Source organism: Sorex fumeus, unplaced genomic scaffold (assembly GCF_029834395.1).
Source record: "Sorex fumeus unplaced genomic scaffold, SorFum_2.1 ptg000002l, whole genome shotgun sequence".
Lineage (NCBI taxonomy): Eukaryota > Metazoa > Chordata > Mammalia > Eulipotyphla > Soricidae > Sorex > Sorex fumeus.
In genome coordinates, this window is record NW_026606059.1 from 3,584,266 (window position 1) to 3,607,930 (window position 23,665).

General features: G+C 48.0%; 1 protein-coding gene across 1 annotated transcript in view; it reads right to left on the reverse strand.

The window, feature by feature from the left end:
- Positions 1-4,849: 4,849 nt before the first annotated feature.
- RB1CC1 (RB1 inducible coiled-coil 1) overlaps positions 4,850-23,665 on the reverse strand; it is a 60,611-nt gene continuing 41,795 nt past the window's right edge. The window contains exons 16-24 of the mRNA XM_056109696.1: positions 17,824-17,989; positions 15,862-15,970; positions 15,552-15,765; positions 12,789-12,843; positions 11,826-11,873; positions 10,775-10,833; positions 8,560-8,696; positions 7,229-7,299; positions 4,850-6,230 (exon numbers count right to left, since the gene is read on the reverse strand). Coding sequence (XP_055965671.1) covers positions 6,153-6,230; positions 7,229-7,299; positions 8,560-8,696; positions 10,775-10,833; positions 11,826-11,873; positions 12,789-12,843; positions 15,552-15,765; positions 15,862-15,970; positions 17,824-17,989 — 937 coding nt within the window. The 3' untranslated portion in view covers positions 4,850-6,152. The remainder of the gene's footprint in view (positions 6,231-7,228; positions 7,300-8,559; positions 8,697-10,774; positions 10,834-11,825; positions 11,874-12,788; positions 12,844-15,551; positions 15,766-15,861; positions 15,971-17,823; positions 17,990-23,665) is intronic.

Genomic DNA, 23,665 nt, shown 5'->3' on the forward strand with positions numbered 1-23,665 from the left:
TCTTTCTTTCTTTCTTTCTTTCTGTCTTTCTCTCTCTCTTTCTTTTTTTCTCTCTTTCTTTCTTTCTCTCTCTTTTTCTTTCTTTCTCTTTCTTCTTTCTTTCTTTCTCACTCTTTCTTTCTCTTTCTTCTTTCTTTCTTTCTTTCTTTTCTTTCTTTCTTTCTCTCTTTCTTTCTCTCTTTCTTTTCCTCCTGGGGGTGGGGGGAGGGACAAACCTCCTGGTTGGTGCTCAGGTTCATGAGCACCAACTTCTGTCTCCGAGTTTAGGGGTCACTCCCTGGGGAGCTCAGTGGAGCGAGTCAACTGTCCTCCCTGATGTTTGACCTCTCCAGTCCCAGGAAGCCAATTTTGACTCAGTACCAGGAAAACTGAGTGTGCAGGTCAAGCACTCTACCTGCTGCACGGCCTCTTCCTGCCCTTCTGGGATTTATCTGAAGATCTTAGGTTACCACACAAAGCCATCTCGAATTAGGAGCTTTAAAAATAAATTTTTTTTTCAGAAACTGAATTAAAAGCTAAAAAGACTACTGAAGCCTGTTAGATCTTTTTAATCTTTTCGGAATTGTATTTTTACAATACATGTCAATATGCAAAATCCTTTGAGTGACTTTATTCCATCTCAATCATCACAACGAACTAAGATTCATTTTTTTTTCCTTTTTGGGTCACACCTGGCGATGCACAGGGGTTACTACTCCTGGCTCTGCACTCAGGAATTACTCCTGGAGGTGCTTGGGGGACCACATGGGATGCTGGGAATCGAACCCAGGTCAGCTGCATGCAAGACAAATGCCCTACCTGCTGGGCCATTGCTCCAGCCCCCCAATCTGGCTTTATAGATGAAAACGGTCCCATTCCTTGTCCATGGTCACCGCCATACATACGTATAAGTCACAGAGGCAGGAATTTCCCCGTGGAAACAGGTCCAAAGACACTTACATTGAAGAAGCTCGTCAGGTTCGAAGAATGGCAAGGTTCAGTAAGGGAGAGAGTTCAGCTCAGGCAAGCTTGGAGCGGGAAGTAAGTGGCCTGGAGCTGAGGAAACCAGCGAATACAAATGACAGTTTGATATTCTAAGGGTTCGGATCTTTATTTAAGAAGTTGGATTCTGTGACGCAAAATATGCCCAGTTCGTGCTTTTGTCAATTGGCCTCGATAAAACAGGTTTTTGTCATGAAGTTGCAGCTTCTCTACTTTGAGTACATTTCTCCTAGTCTTGACACCCTGTTTTGAAGGTCTTGTCTAATTCATATGGTGACATCTACGTAAGTCCGACTTCTCAATGTGGGCAGGCACAGAAGTAATCTTGTAACGTTACTATGACCGAAATTGCCGAGAGAATTCAGGTTTTGTCTATTTGCATGGAATTAGGAGTTAGATGTTAGAAACTTTTGAGATTGCCAGAGAGATTAAGGCGTTTGCCTTGCATGTGGCCAACCCTGGTGGTCCCCCAAACGCAGCCAGGAGTGACCCCCACCAGGTGTGACCTGCCTGCCTACCCTTCAAAAAGGGGAAAAAAAGCTCAGAAATTGTCCCCACTAAACTCCAGTGAAACAGGACCGAGGACTCCTGGTGCTTGCAGGCCGGGCCATCACTGCGGGAACAGCAAAGGAGGTGGCTGTTAATTGGTCTCCAGGCCAGCGGTTCACCAGGGCTGGCCAGCAGGTGACCATGAGGCAATCCTAGGTGGGTGTCGCAAATGCCAACGCACCTCACGCCGAGACCGGCCTGCACTGACTGGCCTCGGTTAGAACGGATACCCCGGCAGACAAACAGGAAGAACTCAATCTAAACAAGCTTCCTGTCTCGTGACACAGGAGAATGTAAACCAAATAGTTTAAGGCTGTGTAGCCTCATTACCGCCATTAAAAATGATGTGAAAGGATTTCCATCTTACGTGTAAGGAATGTAAACTACACAAAGCGTTTTAAAAGAATTGCCAGTGACAGCTTGTTTAAATTCTAAGAAATGACTAACATAAAAGCTATCAACTGCTGGGCTATGAAATACTTTTAACTTCTTCCTAGTGATCACTTGGAAGTAAAAAAGCAATCCTGAACATTAGATGTCAAACCTTTTTTTTTTTTTTTGGTGGCTTTAAGGCAGCATTAGATCACATCTTTAAAAAACCTTGAAGGCTACTATAAATATACAGATATTAAGCAGCATTAGCTAGGCCAGAGGTAACCTCGAAAAACAAGCATGGTGGCAAAAAAAGGTCACCCCGTAAGAATCCAATAAATCATTATCAGCTCTCCAGACACCGAAGAAGTAACAGAACTCTATCCGTGCTTGCTTTGACAAGCGATTGCAACTAAAGCGCTAAAAAGTGGTTTTGGGCCGCTGCTTCAGAGTAAGCAGTTACCCATGATTAGGGACCAAGCTCCTGCCAGAGAAAACCCTAGTATCTGTGGCACTGCTAGGGTGGAAGAAGTGAAGAAAATGCCAGAGGGGGTCGGGAGTGTAAGAAAATGTTATTAGGAGGTGGGAACAGTTCCCATTTCCCGGAGCACAGTTGCACTGGGTCCCGTGACACCCCGAACGACTCCACTCTCTCAGTAGGTGCGCGCCAGGTTGGAGGGGAAAGTGGAGTCCAACCAAGCCTGATTAACGTAGACCTGAACACAGAAGGCTCCACCAGCAGCAGCAAAGGCTTAGTCAGCTCAGACAAGGACTCGAGGTCAGACGAGGTACGATAAATTCATCTAAGGATATTTTTTGACAATCCCATTAGCCGTTCAGTGGTATAACTTGGGGCCTTCTTGTGGGGGCAGGCTTGAGGTGTGGTCTGCTACCTCTGAACCCCACTGGGTGTAGCCCAAAAAAATAAAAAAAGAAAAATTAACGAGAGTAAAGTCTTTCAAGATGGAAAATAACCTTAGAAAATAACTTGTCTTTAGATAAACTGGAGATGGACCTTAGGCTGGAGAGTAATCAGCATTCTTGGAAAAGAAACCAGAAGTGCCAAAATAAAAAAAAAAAAAAACCTAACAGCTTAAAGAAACATGGGTAAAATTCTAATACTAATAAAACCAGTCAGACAATACAAATCCAGGGAAGTCGATACTGAGAGTTCCAAATGAGACCCAAATAACAACAGTCAAGGAGGAGGCAGGCTTACTGCACCTTTCAAGGACGGCCGACCAGCAAGAGGTACTAGAACAGGCTTCACGGTGCCCTTTCTAATACCAGGACCAAAAAACTCGCTTCTCAAGTTTTCTGAGAGGTTGGCGGGAAGCATCATCTATAACAGAATGTAAGTGGAAAAGCATTCAACTGTAACACCGACCTTGAAGAGAAAAGGGGTAATGACTGAAAAACTCTATATCCAGTTAAACTATCAGTTAAACCATTATACATGCAGAGGATCAAAAAATTTACATAGAAGGTTGTAAATGGACGAACTCAAGAAAAGATAAACTAACACGTGTTACTTTACATTCTTAAAATGTGAAATGGGGACTCTTATTCAAGGAAACCCCTCCCCATAACCCGGAAGCTTCCCTGCTTTTTCCCCTTCTCTTAAAATAGGAAGGAAAGGAGGGAAAGAGGGAGGGACGGACGGAGGGCTGAAAGCAAACTTACTCCTTTGAAGCAGAGCTCAAGATAGTAAGGAGGTTTTCAGAGAAAAGGCGATTTGAATACGAGAAGAAACATTTGAAAGGAAAAGCTAGGAAGAAGGAAGAGAAAAACGGGGAAGCTTCAGAGACCTGGCGGCACCAGAAGGAATGAACTATTCCAGGGTTTGACTAGGAGGCAACGTGCAGTGTGAGGACACCGTGAAAGCCAAGGAAGCAACTAGATAGAAATGATGTTAAAAAAAAAAAAAACCAGAAAAGGTTTTATGAAATACACTATTTACAGAGAAAGCATATTGACATTATAAATCGATTCGTCGAGAAATAAATTCAGCTGATTTGGCACACACTGTAAAAGTGCAGTAAAAAAGGTAAAATTCATTCCAGGTAACAAAAAAGGCATCTAGGGAAGGAACTGAAGGACTGATTATTTTGAAAGCATGCATATGTTTTACACCGTAACTTTAAAGTAAGGACTAAATCTCATAAGATTTGCTCAAGATGTGCTAGTGTTGATCAGGTATCCTAGCAAAACAAAACAAAACAACAAACCGCCTGTATTTGAAGTTCCCTTGCAACGGAACAGGTCAATACTGTGGGCAGAAGCACCAGTGATTAGGGCGCCGGCCTCGCAGGGTGACCCCTGGGCAGAGCCAAGGTGAGGCTTGAGCACAGCTAGGGTGGACCCCAATGGGCACCCAACACTGCCACAAAACTGCGTTTCCATTCCAAATCGAAAAGCAGATTTATGGGTTTTAATTATGAACAGAAGAGGATCTTACTTTTTACAATAGCTAGCAGGGAACACTTGGTATATGCCTGACACCGTTGACTGTAACAACGAAACTTAATGCATGAGAGTGAGGCTTACGGATGGATTCGGTCATGGCAGCCCTCAAGTTAAAGCACCGTGTTCAAATGTCTCCCTGAAAAAGAAAACGTCTTAGGGAATGCCCTGCCACAGAGGCAGGGTGGGAGGGATACTGGGATCCGTGGTGGTAGAGGATGGGCACTGGTGGAGGGACGGGTACTCGATCACTGTAGAACTGAAACCCAAGCACAAAAACTTGTAAGTCTACAACTGTACCTCATGGTGTTTCACTAATAAAAATTTAAAAACAAACAAACAAACAAACAGTCTTCCTGAAACTCAATTCACGGAGACCCAGACCCACCCAAATTTGCTTACGGAAACAACTCTGACAAAAAGTCATTTATTGCTTTAGTGTTCTTTGCATAAAGATGTCAGCGAAGGATTGAATAGAAACGTATCAAATCATTTCTTCATTTATTAATACGTTGTCAAATTCAGTTTTCTATACACTATTGGTGGTTGTTCCATTTTCTGTACTATTAGGTACACATATTTAAAAAAATATTTAACTTATTTTTCAGAAGAAATTAAGTATTTTTGAAAAAGAATCATTTTATTGTCCTCTACAACAAATCCGCAACAATCTTAACCAACTCATTTCAACACCTTTGCTCAGGGGCAACTTGTCTAAAGATCTAGTTTACACAATTCTAGTCTACATAATACTGTTTCACCCTGTTACATAGTATATCGTTAAAGCACATTTTTGTAATAAACAGGTTTCTCTTTCCATATGATACAGACAGATTTCACACTTTCCGGCAATCACTCAAATATATTAAAAATGCATCCTCCTTGAAAAGGCACACACATTTATAGGTTCAAATCTTTATTGTTTTAAAATTCTACATGTCTTGTACAATACAATATTTTGTTATTTAAATGATCTCTAAATGGTTAATGTACAATGAGCTTTTCTCTCCTGAAACTGAACCATGGATTATGAGCTCATCGATATGATTCTACTCTAAAGAGAATTAACAAAGGTACTGGGATGTGCTGCCTTTGAAACTCAAAGCAGGCCTTCCCTTGCCGCCCCAGCGACCAAGCCACTGAAAGTGCTTTTGGAGATTGCTGATTACAGCTGATGTTCCGATCAGCCCAATCAAGTTAGAGTTCCTTTATGTTCTCAAACATCAAAGGGCATTTAAAAAAATAAAACGATTTGCTTTAGTAATCTACAGAGGCAAACTCAAAGTTATGATTATCTGCATGCAATAACACTCCTCCTTTGTAGAGCCTGAAGAATTTACACGCTGTATAAAGAATGGGTTAAAGAGTGCAAGTTTTCTGATATTGATTCCACGAAAGGACAGATGCTGGTAATAAGAACTAACATTAATCTCTAAGTTCACGCTAATGTGTTTATGTAACAGGCAATTAATATGGCCAGTTAGGAGCCACGATGCACAAGGTATGCCCTTTGAGAGAATGAACTAGTTTGGTCCGCGGTTCTAGAGTTATCCGGGTAGAAGACAGAAACAAAAACAAAACCATTTCAATTCAGCCATGAGTTTTGATGAACGTGTTGTTCCTAAGACGTCGCCAGTTAAAAAGCCAATGGTGTCACGCCCATGAAGTCTACTGTCCGGGTGACGTTCGTGTCAAAAGACGGCTGCTATGTGTGGAGTGACGAAAGAGCGCAGCAGAACAGATCAGAAAATGTCACAGAACACAGGGATTTCTTTTCCGCCTGCGAGTTATACTTTCTTATTCCAGGACACAGCTTTCACTCTGTAAAACTTTGTCCCCAGAGGAACTTTGAATCTGTTTTGTGCCTAAGAAGGAAAGAAAAAGAAACTCACTCACACGACCAACTTCAAGGGACCGTCCTGGACCCAGTGCTCACCGCCAGGAAGGGCGGGTGGGTGGGTGGGTGGGGGGGAGGGAGAACCCTCCAAGTCCCACGTTCCCCTGAGAACACCTGGACTGGGTTCTGTGCTCGGGCTGACTGTGTGCAAGGCACGCTCCTGCCCGCTGCGCCTACTACCCCTCACAGTCAACACATAACCGCTAGTACTCGGGAGAAAAGCCGGCAAAGGTTGCCCCTTCACCCGAATTAGTAAAAATGGGGGATGACACTGTTTTAAGTTCCAAACAGATTTCAGTACTACGCAACTGAAATTTTCCCAGTGCACGGGAGTCGAGAGCACCCGAGGAATAGGAGTGAGGAAGAGTGTCCGCCCACTGCGCTCTCTCACGCCGAGAACTAGGTGTCACGTGCAATTTTAGCTTTGAAGTCCATCACGCTGCATTTTATTTGGGGGGTGAGGGGGAGAGCACGTGAAAATAACAACGTTTCAGTGGGGGTAGCACATAAAGAAAGACAATGTCAATTCTACAAGTCAGTTCTATTTTTTTTTTTTTTTTGCTTTTTGGGTCACACCCCGCAATGCAGCAATGCACAGGCGTTATTCCTGGTTCATGCACTCAGGAGTTACCCCTGGCGGTGCCCGGGGGACCATATGGGATGCTGGGAATCGAACCCAGGTCGGCCGCATGCAAGGCAATCACTCCAGCCCCAAGTCGGCTCACTTTTAATCCCTGCTTATCTCGATACCTTCATTCTCACAAGGGCAGAGTTAGGGTGGAAACGGGCTTTATTTTTTCCTGTCTGCACAGCAGTGAGGGAAGTGACATAAATTACTTATAAGGCTGCTGCTTCAACTGCATTTTGACCAGACTCAAGTGAGCTTCAAAGCTAAGAACAGCACGAATGATAACTTCTGTGAGGCTGCATCTGGGTAACGCTTAGGCGTTACGACGGAGTCCTTACCTTTTTGGCCTGACAGTATTCCTTCTCCATGACTTTCCCAAGCACCCAGGGTCTTCTAGTTGCACCTGAAGCTGTTGAATCCAATCGTTAGTTTCTCTTTGAGAAGTACAGTTATAAAGCTCATGACTGCTGTAATAACTGAGAGACTAACAAGGTTCTCCTGAGTGAGCGAGCACGGAGAAACAGGGGCTAGTGGAATCACTGCCGTGCCTGGATGATGGGACACCGCGAATCCAGGCAGTTCGGGACTCAGTCAAGTCACAGAACTAAGAACGTTCAAGAAATGAACAAGAGCCTGGGCACAAATCGCGAACAAGAAATCTGGGAGTGAAAAGTAGCTCGACAGTGCCATCTACTGAAAGCACCAACGAAGATGGCCTTTCCGATAAAAAAAAAAGCAAAAAACAAAAACAAAAACAGAAAAAGCTCCACAACGCCAGGCAGAACTTTCACCTCCACCTCCAGGGGAGAAAGCACCTTCCTCAGGCCCGGATGAGGTCCTGCCGGCAGAGGGGGGTGGGCAGCGCCCTGTGAAGAGAACGGCAAAAGAAGACAGAAAGTTGCTGGACAACGGGAGGGAAAAGCCAGTCTCCACCGTCACAGAGGGCTGAGGAAAGTCATCAGGAAAAAAATCTGACGGAAAAGTTTCTTGCCAATAAATAACAATGACTTAAAAAAAAAAAAAACACTGCTTTTTATCATTATTATTTTTTGGCTCTTTGGGTCACACCCAGCGATGCCCAGGGGTTCCTCCTGGCTCTGCACTCAGGAATTACCCCCGGTGGCGCTCGGGGGTAATTCCTATGGGATGCTGGGAATCGATCCTGGGTCGGCTGCCTGCAAGGCTGCAAGGCAAATGCCCTCCCCGCTGTGCTGTCGCTCCAGCCCCCAACACTCTTTTTTAATCCTTAAATACCATTTGGCAAGATACGACCGAAAGATCCCGGATCATCAGAAACGAACAAACACAAAGACCGATGTGTAATTAAAGTCCCTGGACCACAGACGACCACAGTGAGCAAAGGAGCACACAGTGGATTTAGGTCGCCTGCGTCTCCGAGGACTGTGGCCGAGTGATTCTGCTGCCGCTACGGCAGCGTTAGTTACACCTTAATTTCTCAACTGTCCGGTGAAATCACTTTAATATAAAGACAAATTTTTTATTTCCTGGAAAGCCAGAAAAGCAGATTAAGCAGTATACCCGCTTACGGAAAAAGCCGGTGTTCAGAGAATGCGAGTATGCTTTTGTTAACTGCAGGAGGGGGAAGCAACAGCTTTGATCTCTCCACCCCCCCCAAGTCTACAGCTGTGGTTCCGCAGGTGACACTTACCCCCCTCGCCCGGCTTGAGGTCCAGGGCGGGCAGCGACTCTGAATGGAGGAAGTACAAGGTGGGACTGACGGTGAATAACACGTAGTTGTCGTGGCGTTCGTCGAGGATGATGAGGACGAGATCCCCCACCTGGAAACTGAAGACGGAAATCCAGGTTCACCGAGGAGTGCCTGGCACCCTACCGGGACGGGTTCGGTGCTATTCTCCAGCACCCAGCACTGTCTCCACACCACACAGTTCACTCTCTGCAGCTCTCGTGGGCGGATGGTCACAGCAGCAGGCGTCCCCGGGGCATGCCTGAAGCCCCTCCTGTCTGAGGAGGTAACTGCAGGGGGCTGAGACGCTCAGAGCCACGTGCCTGCCTTGCCAGTGCTGACTTCGCGGCTGGCAGCAGTTCCCGGCAGAGTGCAGGGAGCAGACACACGGGGCGGGTGCGGGCAGCCCTGGGCCGCAGCAAAGGGCGCCCGACCCACCGAGGGCAGGAGGAGAGGAGTCCAGAGAGCCAGCTGCGTGCCCACCCGTCCCTCACCCACAGCCAGGGCACGGGTCCAGGGAACAGAGGGGCAGGGGCGAGCCCACACCAGAAGACTGAGGCAGAGAAAAGCTCTTCTTTCTTTTCTTAAAGTTTTTTTAAGTGTCAAGCTAATTCTATTTATTTTTGGCTTTTTGGGTCACACCCACCGATGCTCAGGGGTTCCTCCTGGCTCGGCACTCAGGAATCACTCCTGGCAGTGCTCGGGGGACCCTATGGGATGCTGGGAATCGAACCCGGGTCAGCCGCGTGCAAGGCAAACACCCTCCCCCCCGCTGTGCTATCACTCCAGCCCCAGAAAAGCTTTTCTGAGGCATTAAAGTTTTTTTTTGCCTAGAATCTCTGGAAGAAACAGAAATTCATTTCACTTGGCAAACAGCTGGTCAAGAAAGTTGCCACCCGGGGCATTTAAATCTGAGGAAAAAAAAAACAAAAATTCTAATGAGAACATTAAAAAATCAATAATGGGAATCGGACAAGTAAACAATGTGGTCAACAGATTCATTATAATTGTTTCGGCTTTGGGGCCACAGCAGCTCTGCTCCAAAGGCCCCTCTGGGCAGGCCAGGGACCGAACCCTGGCTGGCGTGGGGAGGCAAGGCCCCACCCACCTCATGCTCCAGCCTATAGGAGTTTTAAGGACACTGAGTTTCCTTTCATCAGTCTCGCCAAGTACAGACTTTGACGGGTATTCACGTTTTCCTTTGTTATTCCAGGTCCTCCCTTCAACTAAAAACCCAGGCCTCAAAACAATCGACTGCTCTGGGCAATCTGGTCCAGGGACACTAATCAAATGATCAATTCAATAGTGTAGAAGAGTTTGATATCAATAAATGAAGCCTGAGGAACAAAAATAAGTAAACTCAGCCACTTTAACCCTCAAGAGTGAGCCAGAGCCTCGCGCCTGACCCAGGCTCGACCCCTCGGGCATCCTCTGGAGAAATCCCTGAGCACAGAGGCAGGAGTAAGTCTTTAGCATCAATCGCCTGGATCGACCCCCTCAAACCAAAAAAATAAAACCCATAAGAGTTCTTTGATCTCAAACCCAAAATGCAAAGGATGGGATTTTAAAGAGACAACACTGAGAGTGAACTAGAGTGAAAAGGTCTCAGAATTATCTACGTGTGAAGATGACCCAATCCTAGCAGCAACGTCTGCCCGCCGTTCCTTCCATCTTCTTGTTCCAAAGTCGAAATTTAGACGAATCTTAAGTTTTGAAGAATTTATGTTTTGATTTTTGAAGGCTTTATTTCAGGCCTATGGTTCAGGCCACGGTCACAGCCACCACCAGGCCAGCAGCTCTCACCGAGGCCACAATGTCCCCTCCGACTCTCCTCCAAACTTGAATTCTTAATTAAAAAAATAAAAAAGTTTCCTGCTAATGAGAACAAATGCCGTGCTCCCTGGGACAGCATCTCTGGGCCGGGGGATGCTGAGGCCGGCGAGGGGCCGGGCCAGGGGCCAATTCCCGAGCAGACCCGCACCACCGCCCTGCCAGGTACGAACAGAGCTTGTTTCCTGAACAAGCCCAAGTACTCGGTGCTGACTTTGTAGCATAGGAAAGTGCTATACCCAGGGGCTGGGGAGGCAGGACAGTGGGCAGTGTGGCCCCGTCAGGGCTGCCAGGAGGGGGCCCTGAGCACTTCGGGGGGTGGGGAAACCCCCAGAGGCCCAGGACTTACTCTCGAATGGCGATCTTCTCCGAGTGCCGCGCAGACACTGAAGACATGCTCTGCGACATCTGTGGAGAGATGCAGGTCATGTAGTGAGAGAGGGATGGCGCTTACGATAATGTCACCCACAGTCAGAGAGAGGCACGTCCTTACAGCAACACCTTCTCCTTATTTTCCTTTTTGGATTTTAGGCCACCACTGAATGTGCTGGGAGGCGACTCCCACCACAGTGCTCAGTCAAGAAAGGATGGATGCACCTAGCCCTGAGCATGGGGGAATGATATGGCACCTGTTTTTCTGAATGATGACTTTCGGAGGACACATTTCCCCCATCGGGTCCCCTGCGCCCTGCTGAGCATGACCCCTGAGAGCAGAGGCAGAGGAAGCCTGGTGAGGCCAGGTGTGGCCCCAAGCCCAAACCCAAACCAAGAAAAATACCGCCAGGCCTTCAACTCAAACTCTCATCGGTGGCTCCCAATTTTCTCTAAAGTTGTGCAGAGGCTTTGGTGTTGCTCTGACGCATGAGAACCATCGGCACCTCCCACACAGAGGCGGGCGGGCCCGGGGCTGGGGCTTGGAGTCCGGGTGTGACCCCGGAGCCCTGCGGGTGGTCTGCCCTGGGTGAGCTCAGAGGCACGTGGTGGGGGGAGTCTGGGCGTGAGCACTGTGACTGCCACCCACACAGGGACGGGGCACCCAGAACAAACACCACCCACGCGGCAGACTCTGAAGAACTAAAGCAGATGAGAAACCGACAGAGCAGCTGGGGCCTCCCCGGCAGGGACTCAGGGCCCGGATGCGTCGGCTTTAGGACAAGAGACGCCGACTCCAAGGACACGCCCGTGGCCCAGGAGGGGCAGTGCCCACTGCAACACGCGTCCCCACGGCATGGACACTCGCGGGGCCTCAGAAGAGACACTGAGGCAGGCCCCCGGCCACCTCCTGACCCCCTGCACCGCCCAAGGCGGCTCAGCGCTGCCCCTCGTGCCCAGGCACTCAGCAGGACACAGGAGGGACGCCTATCCCGCGAGGAGGGTCCCAGGGAGAAGCCGCCACTCACCAGCCGCTGGTTCAGCCGCTTGTTTTCTTCTTCTTTCAACTGTAACGTCTGCGGGAAGAAGAGAGACCCTATTTGTCTGAACATGCGACTTCGAGGTAATTCTTACTCTGCGTGCTATCAGGCCGGAGCGATAGCACAGCGGTAGGGCGTTTGCCTTGCACGCAGCACATGGCTGACTCGAGTTCGATTCCTCCGCCCCACTCGGAGAACGTGGCAAGCTACCGAGAGTATCTCGCCCGCATGGCAGAGCCTGGCAAGCTCCCCGGGACATATTCGATATGCCAAACACAGTAACAACAAGTCTCACGATAGAGACGTTACTGGGCCCGCTCAAGCAAATCGAGGAACAACAGGAGGACTGTGACGGTGACAGTATGAGAACAAGCTACCCTAATACAAATTGATAAGCCATGCCGATCTTTTTATGATACAGGCTTCTGATTCAGTCCTGGCAATTCAGGATAAAGCAGCTTAAAATCCCACTGCCAATTATTTATTTAATCACCAAGGTCAAGAAAATAAGAGAAGCAGGAATGAGGGCTGTGCCCAACAGCAAAGTTCAGGTCTTAGACGCGTAAGATCAAAGCACTACAAAAATTTTTACGATCGGGCTTCTCAAAACGTAACGGTGAAAAAGAATATTAAAAATGAGATCACTATAAAAGTGACAAGTATTTTCAACGTAGGACTGAAAGTCATAATAAACACTTTTTTTGGTTCCAACCGAACAGTGTCCTCTTTATGTAAAACTGCAATTTAAAAGTCCTTACTTTCTTTTTTTCATTTTTTATAATTTTATTTATTGAATCACCGTGAGAGCAGTTACAAAGCTTTCGGGTTTAAATTTCGCTCACACAAGGAAACACCTATGCCTTCACCAGTACCCATTCTCCACCACCAAAAACCCCGGTATAACCCCACCCCACACACTTTTTAAAAATTTAAGAAAACAATTTTACTTACTCGTTCTAAAAGCATTATCCTCTGTTTCTCTTCAGAAAGCATATGGATATTTTCTCTAAAAGAAAATAATTTATTTTAGTTTAAGTCTTTAAAAATTCTTAACTTTATACTCTTAGAAATTTAAATATTACTGCATTTTAAAAGTTAAGGGTTTGTACTACACTTTGAAAAGCCCCCTGCTGGAGTTAGATTTTTCGTGGAGAATGTAAGCTTTCTAACCAGAGGCCCTGAGCTTACGTTAAATCTCTGGAACCAAATTTTTCTATGTGCATTTTTTCTGGGACAGGATCTTTCATGTTTCATGCTTTGGCCTCGACCTCCAATATCAATAACTACTCTTTTCCTGTGCCACATACGTGAATCTGTATTACTGATCAAGCTCCTGAGTAATTACACCAGCAAAACTAAAAAACAAAACACAACGAATTATGAGAAAGCTACAAAACAGCAAGTACCAGTTTAAGAAAACTAAACCAAGTTTAAATGTTTCAAAGTGTTGGGCTGGAGTGATAGATAGCACAGCGGGGAGGGTGTTTGCCTTGCACGCGACCGACCCGGGTTCAATCCCCAGCATCCCACATGGTCCCCCAAGCACTGCCAGGAGTAATTTCTGAGTACATGAGCCAGAAGTAACCCTTGTGCATCGCCGGGTGTGACCCAAAAAGCAAAAAAAGTAAAAAATAAAAAATAAATGTTTCAAAGTATGACTGAGTGGCTATAACGGTTATGTGCTATTCGTGCATTTGTCTACCATATTGAAAAAATTTAAAAAAAGGAAAAGAAATGCAGTGTTGGCTTTTGTATCTTTTTTTACAGAGAGATAAAAAGCGAACTATACAAGTCTACAAAGCTAGGATTTGAAGTAGGTATTCTTGCCCCCCCCTCGAAAAAAATATGGGGGCAGGGAAGGAGTGGGGACAGCGTGAGACTGGGGGTAAACTGGTGAGTGGGGTGCCAGGAAGGAACCAAGGCTGGAAGGGCGACGGGGCCGGAGAAATAAACATTGGTTCCAATAGTTCTTTTTTTCAACTGGTGACTTAGACTTGTCTACTACAGCTCACTCAAATTTCTAGTTTCATTTTCCATATATCTATTTGGGCTGGAGCGTAGCACAGCGGGTAGGGCATTTGCCTTGCACACAGCCCACCCGGGTTCGATTCCTCTGCCCCTCTCGGAGAGCCCGGCAAGCTACCGAGAGTATCCCGCCCACAGGGCAGAGCCTGGCAAGCTCCCCGTGGTGTATTCGATATGCCATGAACAGTAACAAGTCTCACGATGGAAATGTTACTGGGCCCACTCGAGCAAATTGATGGACAACGGGAGGACAGTGCTACAATATATGCACAAGGTCAGGGTCAGGCCTACGAGGTCTGAGACGTCTCCCTACAGTGCTGGGGGCGGGGGCAGGCCCTTCCCGTGCCCTCCCCAGCCCACAGGCAGGGCTCACGTCCTCCCAATGGACCAGACCGACTCTTGCTCGTAATACTCTGAGGGCTTGAGCGATAGTACAGCAGGTAGGGTGCCTGCCCTCATGCGGTCAGCCTGGGCTTGGTCCCGGCACCTCAGATGGTCCCCGAGCACAGAGCCAGGAGGAAGCCCGGGGCCTTGCCACATGTGGCCCCCAAACCAAAAGCAAACAAAAAACCTAGAGGTGTGACCTTTTTGACTGGTCCCACATAATGTGCTTTGCATATTTTTTTTAACGCTTACATATTTAGATGTTTAGACACCCCAGTATCTAGAAGGATGTCTATGTTCACGTTCAGGGAACCTGAATTCGATCAACATTTAGAATTTAGCAACTTCCCCTACGATCTGCTCCGCAGTGCATCTTCTTAACAGATTTTCTTAACTAAATAAGTTGCTTTACTTATTTTTTTCTATTTTGCTAGGAAATGTCCTACACATCTGTGATTTTCATTCAAGTTTGAATTCATTTTTTATTCATATAAAACCTATCAAATCGTATCTTAAAGCACCCACAAGGTACTGCTTTATTAAACTGTACCTCTGTATTTAAAACTTAAAAAACTTCTCCCATTGAACAGCTTGAATCTTTCCCCTTCCTCTGTCCTGCATGCCTTGGAGACGAACCCTTCTGAAGTATTTTCCTCTGGGAATTACTCTCTGGGCAGGATATAGTTGGATTCCTCCCTCCCCTCATGTTCTGTCTGGAAAGATTGGTTTGCTTTCTGAAAACGTTTGTCACTCAGGATTTAGAATCATCACTGGTCTCTTTACGTGTTTATAGCTTGCCTTTTCAACGTTACATTTTGTTAAATCTATTATATATATATATGTATAAGTATTCATTCTTAAGCCTCGAGTCTAAAGACCCAAGTTGACCAGTTTGTAATTTTTTTTTCTTTTTGGGTCACACCTGGCGATGCACAGGGGGTTCCTCCTGGCTCACGCACTCAGGAATCATTACTGGCAGTGCTCAGGGGTCCATATGGGATGCTGGGAATCGAACCCGGGTCGGCCGCGTGCAAGGCAAACGCCCTCCCCGCTGCAGTCCCCTATCATCTTTTCTTTTGACCCAGCCAAAACCTAAAATGCTTTTCAGCTTCTGAAATCCTCCTCTGCCCCCCCGTCCCCCCCAGCCAACCTCCCTCGCCCAGCCGGCTGTGGCCCCACCGTCCCGGGACGGGGGCCCCGCAGCGCCCACGCTCCCTGCAGCAAGGACACGGCCACCCGGGCCTCTGGACAGAAGGCCACGGCCGGGACAGGCCACAGTGCCGCCCACCCCCGGGCTGCACGTACTGCACAGACATCGTGCTGGTGTCCATCGCGGAGTCCACTCTCCCGTCCTCGGCCTCGCAGGGCAGCGGCGGGGCGCAGGCCCCGCAGAGCTCGGGGGCCGAGGCGCCGTAGGGGGGGCCCAGGCTGCTCCCGCGCAGCCTGCTGACTTCCTCCTCCAGCTGCTTCTTCTCCTCCAGCAAGCGCGCCCGGTCTTCGGACAGCGACTCGATCAGATCTGAGCACCCCCCCGAGCACGGAAACGAGAGTCATGAACGGGAAGGCACCTCCACGCCGGAAGAGAACCGCACGGCCCTCCCCGAACGTCACTGACCTTTATCCCGCTCCTGCTGCTGCATCGTGGTCTTGAGCTTGTCACTGAGGTCGTTGATGATGTTTTCTTTCTTCATTTTCTCTCTGGTGAGAACGGTGTTGAAGTTGGTCTGGAACGACAGGGTTAGCGCACCCACAAAAGTCAACCTGACGGTAAGTTCTGTGTGGCTCACTTGTCTGAGAAGATGGGGTTCAGTGCTCCTTCATTTTCCCAACTGTATCTATTTTGGATGTGTGTGATTCTTTAGCTATGTCTGAGAAGATAAAACTCACAAAATGAAGCTCTTTTATTTAATTTGCTTTTTGGATCACACCCAGCAAGGCACAGGGGTCACTCCTGGCTCATGCACTCAGGCATTACTCCTGGTGGTGCTCAGGGGACCATATGGGATGCTGAGAATCAAACCTGGGTCGGTCGCGTGCAAGGTAAACGCCCTCCCCGCTGTGCTATCGCTCCAGCCCCAAGAAGCCCATTTTTAATGAAGATGTAATACTAGGGTAAGAAAGATTGTATTCTCTCCGTCCCGTATTAACAGTTGCTATTACCTTGAACAAAATTTTTTATTTCCTCACTTTGTCCAGAAATAGATTATGCCACAGGAAAAACATCAGCAAATAATTTCAGGATTTAGAAAAAAGAACACAATTTTAAAAAAGGGAGTAAGTGCTGCTTTGTGCTTCATTTTTCTCCCAGTAGTCTTCCCGCCTCCAGGTCCTGCCCTCTGCCGTCTGCCAACCCTCCACCCCACAGCAGCCTTCCAGAGCTTCCTTCCCGGGACACCCTGGCCGTGCCCAGTTCACGCCTGTTTTGACTTTGGGGCCGCCCCTGGTGAGGCTCCAAGGTCACCCCTGGGTCTGCACTCGGCTATTACTCTGCGTGGTGCTGGGGGGGGGGGGGGCTCGTGGGATACTGGAGAATGAAACCAAGGTCAGCCACATGCGAGACCAATGTCCTACCCACTGTGCTACCTGGCCAGCCCCACAGCTCCTCTCAGATAACGGGCCGAACCCCCCCCCCCCACACACACACACACACAGTTACAGACCCTCTGCATGTCTGACGGCCTCCCTTCCTCAGGAGCCAATCGGCAATCCTAACTGGAGTTTCTTTCATCAAGGTGTCCGACTGGTCAAAAACATCACTCAAGAGATCTCATTCAAGACCTCCTGAACGCTTAGAAGCAAGAGACAGTGAAGTGGCGTAAGGACTCTTCCCATCTACCGAGCAAACTCAAGAGTCCCACTCTCCTCAGCTAGGGACAGGAGCCAGCAAGAACCACCCCTTGGAAACTCTTATGCCTACGCACTAAGCCATTTCTCTATGGAGTATCGTTTACAGCTCTAGCGTATTATCCCTGGCCCGAATAACGGCAGACGCAGATCTGCTCACATCCCTGCCTGCATCTCGAAATCCCCGAAGTCCTCAGCACAGTCCAGGAGTCTTCGTTACCATGAATCTGGCTGTGCGGCCACTTTTTATTTTCCCTCCGACCACCCTCAGTACCTCGGGTGAAGTTCTGGAGTACCTAGTGTGCAAGAACTATTCACTCGTCACCACCCAGCAATTCTAGCATACACTGAACAGCACATAGTTTGACAGAAAATTAAAAAATCATCTATGTAGTAACATTAATATTTTAACTGAAAAGAAAGTCATAAAGCTGTTAAAAGGCCATTAAATTACACAACGTATTTTTTTTCCCATTTCTAATGCAGGACAATTTCATTTTGAAACATCTATCTGACATAATGATCACTAAAATATATTTATCATAAAATATTCAGTATTAATAGGATCACATAGCCAATGCCTTTATTATGAAGATCTTTGATGTTTAAAGGTCATGAGGAGAAGTATATCTTAAAAATAAGAAACTCTCAGTTCTAGAGAAATTGCATGTATGAAGCTAGATCTACCTTTCGGCCAGGACATCATGAAAAGGGTACAGGTGTTAATACCTACCTGCTGTTCTGCGATCAAAGATGTTCGGACATTCTGCATTTCCTCATTCTTTCTTTTCTCCTGCTCTTCAAGTTGTTCTAAAAATTTAGCTTTTTCTTCCTGAAGCTTTTCTTGAAGTTCAGCAACTAAGCTTACAGAATCTTCTCTAGCAGACTCGACGGCAGGACTTTAAAAATTAAATATAAAAAAACTTAAAAAGTTAAACTTAAAAAATTTAAAAAATTACTGTAGCTTTCCTTTATTTGTTATCATCACAAAGATCGCAAGCAGCATAACTAGCGGACGGCAGAGAGGCTCCACGGCTTCCTGGTGACCCCGTAACAGAGTGAAAGGGCTGTCAAAGGCCCTTCAAGGTGAACCCGGACCCTTGGAATCCATACCAAAGACAGGGAAACCGAAGGACAAGTTTAATGGAAGACCAGGGATCCCACACGAACAAGGCTGAATGTCTTCTAACCTGATCAGTTCAAGATCATCGGTTTTAATGAGCAAACGGCAGTTTTCCACACGAAAGATCAATACACGAAAAATCAACACTCCTCTCTAGAACTGAACATCAAATTTCATTTTCGGCATTTTATTAAAAACTTAGATGGTCACTAAGGTCTATAAAGAAAATGACGATGCCATATATTTTTTTTCCCCATTTTAAATTTGGAATTCCCTTGTGAGCGAAGGAGAAGCACACCACTGACGCCCAACCTTGCACTTCCCAAGGAGCAAACCGACCCCCTTCCTGAGGCCTCTTTAGAACAATCCGCAGGCGGCATCTGACAGAGAAGTTAACCTCACCTACTTTCAACTGCGTCATCTTCACATGCACACTGTTTGCGCCCGGGGCCGGGGACAGCTGAGGGCTGAAGCTCCCACCCTCCCGGCCAAGCCCGTTCCAACCCCAGCACCAGCCCGGCAGCACTTCGGGAGCCCGGCCAGCTGGGTCCCCACGACCCCAAAGCACCCACTCTTCCACCAGAGACGGAAAAATACAGCAGTCGGAGAACATTCCTCAGCCACCTGAGGAACTAAGTCAAGCCGGCTTTCTTATGTTTCTTCGGATTCTGGGTCATTCCCCAGGGGTGCTCGGTTACCCCTGCTGGTGGGCGGTGCTTGAGGACCCCCGTGGGGCGCGGGGGATTCCAACGGGGTCGTCCGCAAGGAAGGCGTGGCTTTCCCTCCGCCTCTCCCTGAACCCCCGGCTCAAGGTCTTCAGGGTTCATTTTACTCAACTGGAAGCCAGACTGTCACAGATGGAATCGGGACGCATCTTACATCTTTGGGCCACGCCTGGCAGTGCTCAGGATCATTTCTGGAGGCCGCTCGAGGAACCATACCGGGTGCTGGGGACTGCATCTTGGTCGGTGTGTCCAAAGCTGGTTGCTCCCTCTCCCTCCCACCCCCTCCCCCCAAGATAATTCTGATTCTGGGTGGTCAAAGGAGGTGCTCGGGGGCTCTCTCGGTGCTGCTGGGAGATGCTCGGCCGTGATGGAGATCACACTGGAGCAGACGCATGCCTGCTATGCACATCTTAATGCCCCACTGAGCAATTTCCTGACTCAGCTAAAAAGAGCATTGCAGTGACTGCCCGTCATACGGAAAACTCATCTACGGTTTCTTTCATACCACTTAACAATACTTCAAATTTGCCGGTAAACTTTAGTAACTCGGATAAACTGTTTTCCCTCGGGGATGGCGTTCAGAGACCCAACATGAAATGTGCAGCTCGAGACATCGTCGTTCTATCCGAGCCTGAGAGTTTGCTTGCCGTCAAGAGAGGCTGGGATGGGGAAATGAACACTACGACACGCAATGCTGAGGGGAAATGCAAAGGTCTGTTTTCCGTTGGAGGTCGAGGAGTCTGCATGCTAAAAATTAGAGCGTATACGAAAATCCGACAAGGGCTGCAAAAATCAAAATATTACTGAGTCATCCGGAAACCAATAGGGACTCAGTGTACCAACCAACAATAAAAGAACCCGGGATAAAATCAGTTAGTAGGACCTGTCGGTTACTCACCCGCCACTATGCCGACTGTTGCAAGGGACATCTAGGAGAAATCTCTCTCTAGCTACTGGGTTAGTGAACACGGGGAAACCGCACGGAGAGCAGAGGGGGTTGAGATGAGGAAGTCAGATCAGGAGCAACAAATAGTCTTCATTTTTAAGTACAATGCAAAGCACTTTGTCTAGACCCTAGATTTTGCAAGAGTGTGTGTTTCGCTTCAAACATATAGAGCCCCGGGTTCAAGCCCCGTATGCACACACATTTAGGATATAGTGGAAAGTTTGGGTTTGGGGAAGACCCTGATGAGGACACTGGTCAATACACTCATGCAGAGAATAAGTATGAAGTGAAAAGTATTTCAGCGTGGCAAAGGGCACTAAGAACACTGAAGAAAATGAAGCTGTGATTCAAAATGCATGTGTGCACCTACAAAAGCTAAGTGCTTACGGTTTCTAGAGCCCTCTCAACTGCCCGGCGGACTCCGGGAAGCGTTGTCCTGTGTTACGGCCAGTGCTATGCTGAGTGGCAGAAGGGCTACAAATCCAGGGACAAACACCACTGTCTCTGTAAACACACAATCACCCGACTACGAGACTGAGCACTGGATAATTACTGTGACTGCTTGAGCGGGCTCAGTAACGTCTCCATCGTGAGACTTGTTGTTACTGCGTCTGGCATATCGAATACGTCACGGGGAGTTTGTCAGGCTTTGCTGTGCGGGCGAAATACTCTCGGTAGCTTGCCGGGCTCTCTGAGAGGGGTGGAGGAATCGAACCCGGCTCGGCCGGGCTGGCTGTGCACAAGGCAAACGCCCTACGGCTGTGCTATCGCACCACCGGAATAATTAGCACAAGGTATATGCAGCAAAGACATTGTGTTGGTAAACACAAAGAAAGCAAAGCTTGAAACACTAATGGGCATTATGGAAAGACTGACCCATAGTGTACTTTCTGGGGGCCTCTTATTATTATCATCCTAAACAGAAGTGTATACTACATCACACTGCTTGAAGCTCTCTGTGGGAAATATTCCAGGTGACATTATCTTATTTCACATTCCCGCAGACTCAGAATGGCTCTGACAACACAGGGAATCAGCCTTAGTAATAAAACTACAGGTACCACAAGTTTTGTTTAATCAACACCAGAATGCTTGGGTTCCTTCGGGATTCTGGAGCCAGGATTCTGTTGGTGGGAGGAAACACGTGAAGAAACAATGCCCTTTAAAGAGCCTGGACCAGAGAACTCAAGGACAGACACGCTGGTGACAGAGTGGGGCTCTCACAGAGCCCGGAGTGTCCGTCACAGTTACCCCAGGACAGCAAGGGTTTTTTATTGTGCCCGACATTCCTAGGGAGCAGACCTGCACTAGACTGTGCTGATGCTGAAATTCTACCGCTGACCTGGGGCCAGCTGACGAGAGAAGTGTCACTCTGAGGGGAAATCAGGGATTCAAGTGCCTAAGCGGCAGTGCTGCTGTCCTTGCCCAGGGCCAGCACAGACTCCCCAGAGCACGCCTGTGACCGGTCAGCAAGTTCTCAAGACACTGGGAACCAGATGCACATTTATTCGTCACTTATTTGTACAGGTCAGTCTTTCCCCCTAAATTCTCAAGATAATTTGACTGCTGATTTATTTTCCCATTATATGAAAACTGTCCTCCCGTAGTTCACCGATTTGCTCGAGCGGGCCCAGTAACGTCTCCATCGTGAGACTTGTTGTTACTGTGTTTGGCATATCGAATACGTCATGGGGAGCTCACCGGGCTTTGCCATGCAGGTGAGATGCTCTCGGTAGCTTGCAGGCTCTCCAAGAGGGGCGGAGGAACCGACTCAGGTTGGCCCAGTTGGCCACATGCAAGGCAAACACCCTCCCCGCTGGGCTATCCCTCCCTCCAGCCCAGAAGATGCTTAAAAACGGGCACGTCTGTGACGCCAAGTTGTAAACAACTACTCACAAAGCGGCTGTTATTTCTCTTAATTATTTTTAAATTTTCATTTTAATGATACTATTGGCCTTAATGTTAATAGCTTTTATTTTTACTATTTCATCTGTTTATATCCTCCCCACATTTTCTTAATGAGTCATTGACTAGGGAGAACCCTGACATTCCCTATCTACGTGAAATCTGTAGTGACCCCTTACAAACGACCCTCCCAGGTGGTCACTCAGTGCTGCGCCCGCCACATACGCCACCTGCAGGGTAGCCTAAGGGAGAGAGACGTGTTGGTGTGTGCGCTGTTTCACCGATCACTTCTTTTTTAAGGTTTCTTTCTGATTTTTCTCAGCATAAATATTTTTGGTCTTATTCCCTCCGCATAATTTTGAATTCCTCCCCCAGAAAGTTCTGGGTTCAAACTGGCCATCCAAGGTCTGGAATTGTCTCCTGCAGTCCCGGCGAGGCGCGTCCTCGGAAACCTCTTCCCTCGGGCTCTCCCTGCGAGAACAGCCAGAGCCACCTCCGGAGAGGGACAGGCTGACTGCAGTACCCCGGAGTTCTTCAAAACCCACAGCGATTTCTGGATTAGCACCAGTTCTGGTGCTTCCATGAATCGGAACCAACTTGAAGGATTTAGACAGCAGTTCCCGTCCTACTTGTAAAATTCGAAATAAGGATTTTAGGGGGAAGGGGAAAGCGCAGGAGCGTGAGTGAGAGCTGGAATGTTCTGAGGGAACAGAACACTGGTGCACCGGGCGCTGGTGGGACAGACGGCTCACCACCTGCTCGCCGGAGATCACGTAAGAGGCAGAGCTCTGGGCGACGGCCCAACTGCCCCAAATTCCACCCAGGCTTTTCTCCACAGGCAGCAGCAGCCCCTCCTCTCTTGCGTGGAACCAGTGCTGGGGACTTGAGGTGCCCCCTCGGGACGTCTCAGATGCACAGTCCAGACTCACGGCCACCCAGGTCCCAGGGAGTGAAGGACCCAACTCGACGGGGCCTTTGGATCTTAAGAGATTTCATTTATTTCGAAGTAAACCTGGAAAAATACAGCAATGAATCCAACAGGAGTAAAACAGGAAGGAAAAACCAGGTGGATCAGGACGAATCCTTTTCACGTGCCTATTGACCAGAACTGCAATCCTACGTTCGATGCTGGATCCCGACGGCCAAGTTCTGATCTACTCTAGGGCCAACAAAGAGAAGCGCTGCCCCTGCAAGACCACACGCCCGAGACCGCAAGTGACTGCCACTGTGCGCTGGAACCCTCACAGAGGGGCAAGGAAAATGACGTAACGTGGAGTGACAAAACCCCTGGCAGCCCTCTCGGCTCCTGGCAGGGCTTGGGGCGGGGGTCAAGGGGCATATGAAGTACCAGAAATCAAACCCCGGTCAAGGCAGGTGTCCAGCCCACGGCATTTTTTCTCTCTGACCCCACACATACACACACGCACACACACACACACACACACACACACAAAACCCACTTATTAAAAAACGTATAATTTGGTGGATGGGGTGGGGTGGGGGGGAAGGCCCAGCCCACACCCAGCTGTGCTCGGGGGTCACTCAGACAGGGCTAGGGGGACCATATGGCTAGGGCCAGCCAGAACCCGGGCCAGCTGCATGCAAGGAGTGCTCTACCTGCCGTACTATCACTCTATTCAAATTATCACTGAGTTTCGGGAAATGTTTAAGTGGCATACCAATTTTGTATACCTGAGGTCATGTAATACTTTCTTGAAGAAAAAAAAAAGAGGTTCTAAGAGTAACGTTTAAGCTGTTCTTTAGACCACAGGTAAGCAACTAAGGGCGTGCAGGCCAGATCTCGCCTGCGACCTGTTTATGGAATTCCGTTTCACATCCATTCACGCGCAATGCCATAGTGCTCTCTTGCCAGGCT